General features: G+C 63.6%; 2 protein-coding genes across 6 annotated transcripts in view; one reads left to right on the top strand and one right to left on the bottom strand.

Moving 5' to 3' along the window:
• Positions 1–860: 860 nt before the first annotated feature.
• On the bottom strand, positions 861–2,629 carry Micos13 (mitochondrial contact site and cristae organizing system subunit 13). 2 transcript variants are annotated; one of them, XM_015503655.2, is made up of 4 exons: positions 2,484–2,629; positions 1,678–1,855; positions 1,493–1,544; positions 861–1,083 (listed from the first exon to the last, which is right to left on the bottom strand). In XM_015503655.2, exons 1-4 carry the CDS (start codon positions 2,510–2,512, stop codon positions 986–988), a joined length of 357 nt encoding a protein of 118 aa, XP_015359141.1. In that variant the 5' UTR covers positions 2,513–2,629; the 3' UTR covers positions 861–985. The 2 variants fall into 2 exon arrangements, with proteins under 2 accessions (XP_015359141.1, XP_048668472.1); XM_048812515.1 differs by lacking the exon at positions 2,484–2,629 and adding an exon at positions 2,125–2,355.
• Positions 2,630–2,920: 291 nt separating this feature from the next.
• The window catches only part of Hsd11b1l (hydroxysteroid 11-beta dehydrogenase 1 like), a 5,873-nt gene continuing 2,793 nt past the window's right edge, over positions 2,921–6,000 (top strand). For 3 of the 4 annotated variants that reach the window (XR_007350991.1, XR_007350990.1, XM_048812489.1), the window contains exons 1-3: positions 2,921–3,681; positions 4,774–4,888; positions 4,956–5,092. Coding sequence is in view for 2 of the 4 variants with exons in the window: in XM_048812489.1 (XP_048668446.1) it covers positions 3,403–3,681; positions 4,774–4,888; positions 4,956–5,092 (531 nt within the window). In the remaining 2 variants the exon portion in view is untranslated. Of the gene's footprint in view, positions 3,682–4,773; positions 4,889–4,955; positions 5,093–5,623; positions 5,736–6,000 lie in introns of all 4 variants that reach the window. The other variant, XM_048812508.1, reaches the window with a different exon arrangement.

Raw genomic sequence — 6,000 nt, forward strand, 5'->3', positions numbered from 1 at the left:
GTTCCCCACTCAGGCCAATGGATGCTTGCTGGCTCCTCTCGGGGACAGACAAGTTCAAGTCAGACAGCCTGGATAGCTGCCCGGTCCTCTGCTCCCTTCACCTCTAATATCTGTCCCCTGCTTAGCTCTCTCGCCTGATCCCCAAAACTCCTAGGAATGGGGATCCTGCTCCCTGCTCCCTGGCCTGGCACAGCATCCTGGGAAGGAACCCGACTCCCACCCAGGCTGATCTCCTTCCCGGGAGACTGCCCTCTGGTTTCCTGACACTGATTTCTTGCCATCACCAGCCATGGGGACACACTCTGTGGCTGGGTACCAGGGGCTTCCCAGGAACCTTAGACAGACCCACCGTGCTGGAGCTTCCGTCCAGTGGGGACACACAGTGTCCCCGGGAACAAGGGAGACTTGGGAGATGAGGCAGGGCCTGGGTTCTGGTGGACGTCCCTCAGGCCCAGGGCCCCCAGGCCTGGGCGCTCCAGGGATCACCAGGTTGTCAGAGAGAGAGTGGCTGAAGGTGGTGGCCAGGAGACCAGGACTGGCCTAAGACCCAAGGGGCTCAGCAAGCGAATCAGTGGCCTTGGGGCTCCTGTGGGTGCTCACTGCACTGAGCCCCTCAGACTGACTCCCCTAGGCTCGGTCAGCCGGGGATCATGAAGCCCCTGCACAGGCTCCACCTTCCTGGGAGCCTGAGCACTCTGGGGACCAGGACCAGCTGTCCACCATGACGCCCCGCATCAGGCTGACAGTCCGTGACAGCAAAGGAGCAAACCAGCTGGAGAACCGGTCCAGCCTCAAGGAACCGCTAGGAGGAGCCAGAAGCTCAGGCCCAACCGTGACCCCCGGCAGCACACAGGTGGCAGAACAGTTCTGAAGTCCTTTATTGGGCCAGCAAGGCTGGGAGCTGCCCTTGGCGTGGGGTCCCAGTCTGGAGTCGGGAGCCCGTGGCACCCTGCCCAGGTCCGCAGGTGGACAGCCTCTGCAACTCCTACTTGGTGCGCTCCTTCACGTACTGCCAGCCCTCCCTGGAGTACTCCTGGGCCTTGGAGGGAACCGCAGACAGGGCGGACATCACCTTGATGATGCCTGCGGGGCGGGCGGGGAGGGAGGCCCCTGTGAGGCTCCAGCCGGCTACAGGCCGCCCCTGGCCTCAGCCAAGCCCCAGGGAAGCCCCGGGGGCAAGTCTGTTTTAGAGACCAAACTTCCAACCGGCAACTGAAGCAGACGCAGGGCATGGTCTTGCTCATAGGCCCAAGCACCCGGGCCAAGCTCCAGGGTGGCCCTGGCCACCTGCCCCCATTCTACCAGGCAACAACAGCCCCGCCCTCCCGGGAGGCTCTACCCCCCTCCATTTCCCCGGAATCTCCACCCCTTCGCCTCTTTTAGATCCATGGGAGACAGGAGGAGGGATGACAGGAAAGAAGGGCCAGGAAGCCAGGAGGGGAGCCATGTTGGGGTGCCTTGGGCCACCACTCTGCAGAGGCACAGGGCCTACCTGAATTCCAGGACTCGCGGATGGGAAAGTTGATCTTTGGAGGGGCTGGGAGCTGGGGGAAAAAGGAGCAGAGGCTGGGGAACAGGGAAGGGCTCTGCCTCCCAGCAGCCCCAGGCATGCAGAGGACACCAAGCCAGGCTGGAGGACTGAGGCCACCCCAGAGCCACACGCACTCCCAGCCGTACCTGTGGTATCTGCAGGCCTGTCTGCTGGGACACGTACTGGCTGAACTGGTGCACGGCAGGGGGCACCACCTCCTGGGCCTTCCGCAGGGCGGCCTCACTCTTGTCACTGGGCCCCAGCAGGTCCTGGTCATACACCAGGTAGGTGGCACCACCAGCCACACTGCCTTTGAGGAGGAACCTGCCGCAGGGAAAGGAGCTCACTGTGTACTGCTGGCCACCCACGAGGAATGTGACCCTCCTTGGGGGTTCCCAGTCCAGATGACACGCATGTGGCCTGACAGCTAGCTGGGGAAACGAAGGGCACCCTGAGAGCCAAAGGTGCTACAGCACTCAGCTCTCACTGCACAAAGCAGAGCCACTCAGGGCCACTGCAACTGGAAAATGGACACTGGGGTTATTCAAGGTCCCTCAGAGTGCAAGGCACAATGAAGACTTGAGACACCTAACCTGTCGGGAGCCTTCCTGCCCAGGGTGGGCTCTCGGCGGGCAAGCCGCTGGTTTTTTCTAAGTGTCGCCGGGCGCTTCCCGTATGTCACTCGCTGCTTTGGGAGCATTAACCTCAGGACAAACGCGAACGGTAGGATTCCCTGGGCACTCCCGTTTCACAGACGCGGCAGCTGAAGCTCGGAGGGCTTTCGGGCAAGTGAGCCGAGCGACCAGGGAGGAAGCGGGAGGCGACCGCGACCCGGCGAGGCCCGTCCCAAAGAGTCCGATTCCCTACGTCGGCCAGGGAGAGGGGACTGACACCTCGGGGAACCGGCCGAGTAGGTACCCGCAGGAAGGGGCCCGCCCGAAGCCCCACGCACCTCATCACCGACCACACTCGCGACACCATGGTCGCTCCGTTCCGCGCGCAAGGACACGGCACTCGCCCGCCGCTTCCGGTCTCGGCGACGCACAGTCCTCTGGGAAGTGTAGTCCTCCTCGTCTGCCGCAAAAGCTTCTGGAAGTGGTGTCTTGTTTCGCCTCCGGCTCCTCCGCAGGGGCCTCTGGGAAATGTAGTCCGGCCCGGCCCAGGCGGCCGAGGGGTAAGAGGCCTCAGGGGTCTGGAGTGAAGCCTGAGGTGACCCAGAAAGATGTCGAATCACTAGGGATCCCGAGCCGGCGCAAGTGACTGGAAGAGCACGTCTAGAAAGCGGTCGTCACGGCAACGCGAGGCTAGTTCGAGAGAGGCGGGCCCGTAGCACGTGACCGGGCTCGGGGCGTCAGACCTGGGGGCGTGGCGGGGCGGCGGCGAGCGGGAGAGCCCGGCGGAGGCCGTTGCCTGGCAACGCCGCACCGCGGAGTCCCGCTTAGGTCCCCTCCCCATAGGAGGTGGGCTCCAAGTCACGTGACCCGCCCAACGGGAGGAGGCGCGGTCGGGGTCCGGCCGAGCGCCGCCGGGAAGGTAGGCCCGAGCGTCGTTCACGCCCGGACCCCGGCCCCGCTGGACGGGCGGGGGAAACTGAGGGGCCCGAGTCGGGTGAGTGCGCGGCTGGGGACACGCAGGGGTCTCATGCCCCCTGTCCCGGCGGGAAGCCACCCGCCACCGACCCGCCCGCCCGCCCCTCTGCACCCGCCTCCTTTGCTGGACCAGGGGTGGGAGGAGCCCCCCGGGGCGCTTCGTGCCCCGTCCCTGGGAGTGAGGAGAGGTGGGAGCGCGTGTCGGCCTTGGTGGCCCTGGCTGGGACGGCTCGGGGATCCGCTCTCTGAGCACCCAAAGGTGCAGAGATAGGCGGTGGGGTGATGGGTGGGCAGCGCCAGACCCGCGTGGCCGGTGGTGAGGGCTTCCGGCCCTCCGGGGCAGGGAGGAGCCCTGGACAGGCTTGCAGGTGCAAGAGGCTCGGCCAGGGTGCCTTCCAGAGACCCCTCTGGCTGGCTCCAGGGGGCTGGAAAGTCAGGGAGAGAGGAGCAGAGATCCAGTTCCCCCAGCCCATCATCCCGCGACTCCCGGCCCTGGCAGCTTCTGGATTTGTGAAGACCCCCATCCTTGTCCCGTGGACTTCACAGGATAGCAACCCCAAGGTTGGATGGGCTTGTGGGAGACCCGTGGTCCCCAGAACTTGAGGAATCTGGCTTGTTGCCCTCTTCCTCCTTCTCCCCCACACTGAAGGCATGTCTTCACCCCATGACAGGGCACTTCTGTGTCCAGCCCTCTGGTGTCTCCAGACAGACCTGTCTCTCTGGTCTCCTCCAGCTCTTGCCTATCCATTCCCCATAGCACTCCGTGTCAACCTAGGGTCTACTGAGCACCTGTTGAATACCTGGCATGGCTTTGGGTTCTGAAGACCAACAGCCAGGTGCAGTGGACCACACCTCTAATCCAGTGGCTCAGGACCCCGAGGCAGGAGGCTGGCGAGCTCAAAGCCAGCCCAGGAATTATCGAGGCCCTGAGCAATGCAGTGAGCCCCTGGCTCAAAGAAGAGAACATCAAAGGGCTGGGGCTGGGGCTCAGGGGCTGTGCCCCTGGGTTTAACTTCCTGGTACCAAAAACCAAACAGCCCTACAGTGAGGAAAACAGAAGCAGTTTTCTGTCTTCTTCCTGCCCTCAAGGTGCTGACCGTCTGGGGGAGAGAGGGGGCAGTGAACACTAAGGAATTAATGGTGCTTCCAGGCCAGGACAAGTGCGGAGATGGGGAGGAAGACGGGGTCAGGGAGAGGGCCGCGGTGCAGCAGCTCTAGGGAGGCGGCTCAGGGTATGGCATCTCTACAGGAGGTCACTCTTGTGCTGAGACTTGAAAGAAGCAAGAGGCCGATGGCAGTGCCAGCGCAGGGGTCCTGAGGCAGGGTGACGGCTGGCTGTGGCCGGTTTGGGGAACAGAGAAGAGGCTAGTGGAGTGGAGCAGAGGGGAGAACGGTCCTGTCCACACAGCTTTTTGGTCATCAAGATTCTGGCTTCTGTCCTAAATGAGTTTATCAAAGGGGAGGGAAGCTGCGATTTGCCTGTTGGGTGGAGGGAGAAGGCTTTGAGAAGTGGGGTCACTGAAAAGTGGTCCCTAGTTCAGGTGGAGGATAGTGGGGGGCTGGACCAAGTGGTCGCCATGGAGGGGGAGAGGAGGGGCAGGGCCAGGGCCACACTGTTACCAGATGCTCATCAAATGGAGGCCCACCAAACAGGTGTGGCTGCGGCCAGCCCCTCCCCGCTCAGGCCCCCAGGCCATGAAGGTGCTGCTCCTTACGGGGCTGGGGGCCCTGTTCTCCGCCTACTACTGGGACGACAACTTTGAGCCAGGTGAGCACCCAGGGTGTGGGGCGGGAGGAATCCCGCCGGCTCTGCCTGACCCCCCTGCTCACTGCAGCCCGTCTCCAGGGAGCCCGCGTGCTGCTGACCGGGGCTGCGGGCGGCGCTGGTGTTGGTGAGGAGCTGGCCTATCACTACGCCCGCCTGGGCTCCCACCTGGTGCTCACTGCTCAGGCCGAGGCCCTCCTGCAGAAGGTGAGCCACCCCATTTCCAGATGAATGGCTGGGGGCTTGTGAGGAGAAAGAAGACCTAAGTTTGAACTTCTGTAATGGGCTTCCTATGTGACCTTGGGAAAGTCGCCTAACCTCTCTGAGCCAGTTTCCTTATTTGCAAAATGGAGACACAGACCTTCCCTTGGGTTCTGGTTGCGCTGAGCACAGTGAAGGAGTGGAAAGCAGGAAGTGCCCTTCAGGAAGGGGAGTACTGAGTGTTCCCCCGGTGCTGATGGCCTGGGGCCCTCCTCAGCAACAGCTGTTAGTGCTTGGGGGAATGCCCGAGAGAAGCCAGAAATCAGAACACTTGTGTGGAGTCCCGGGGACTTGGGTGTTGGTGAGTGGCTCTTTTTGGCCCGCGGCAGCAGGTTTCGAACCTGTGTGAAGCATTGAGAAGGATGCCCTTGGGACCTGAGCTCAGAATAGAGGCGGGGCTTCAGGTGGGATCCTCCGTGTGGCCGGCAGGGGGCGCGGCTGGGGAGGAGAGGCCCACCGGCAGCTCTGGCCTCCCAGGTGGTGGGGAACTGCCGGAAGCTGGGCGCCCCCAACGTCTTCTACATCGCCGCGGACATGGCCTCCCCCGAGGCGCCCGAGCGCGTGGTGCAGTTTGCGCTGGACAAGCTGGGTGAGGGCGGGGCCTGGAGTCTGGAGCAGAGTACCCTGGCCTGAGCCTTAGGGTCGGCGGAACTGGGGTGGGGTGCATTGGGGCGGGTGTCTGGGGGCGGAGACTCACGGGGCCTGGGGCGCGGCCAGGGATGGAGGCTTACCACTAGGGGGCGAGGCTCACTACCAGGGGTGGAGGCTTACCACCAGGGGCGAAAACTTGCAGGACGCCAGGAGAGAAACGCTTTGATCTCCCGGGTGGGGGGTGCTACCTGCCGCGAGGACCT

The sequence above is a fragment of the Marmota marmota genome, unplaced genomic scaffold, assembly GCF_001458135.2.
Source record: "Marmota marmota marmota unplaced genomic scaffold, marMar, whole genome shotgun sequence".
NCBI lineage: Eukaryota > Metazoa > Chordata > Mammalia > Rodentia > Sciuridae > Marmota > Marmota marmota.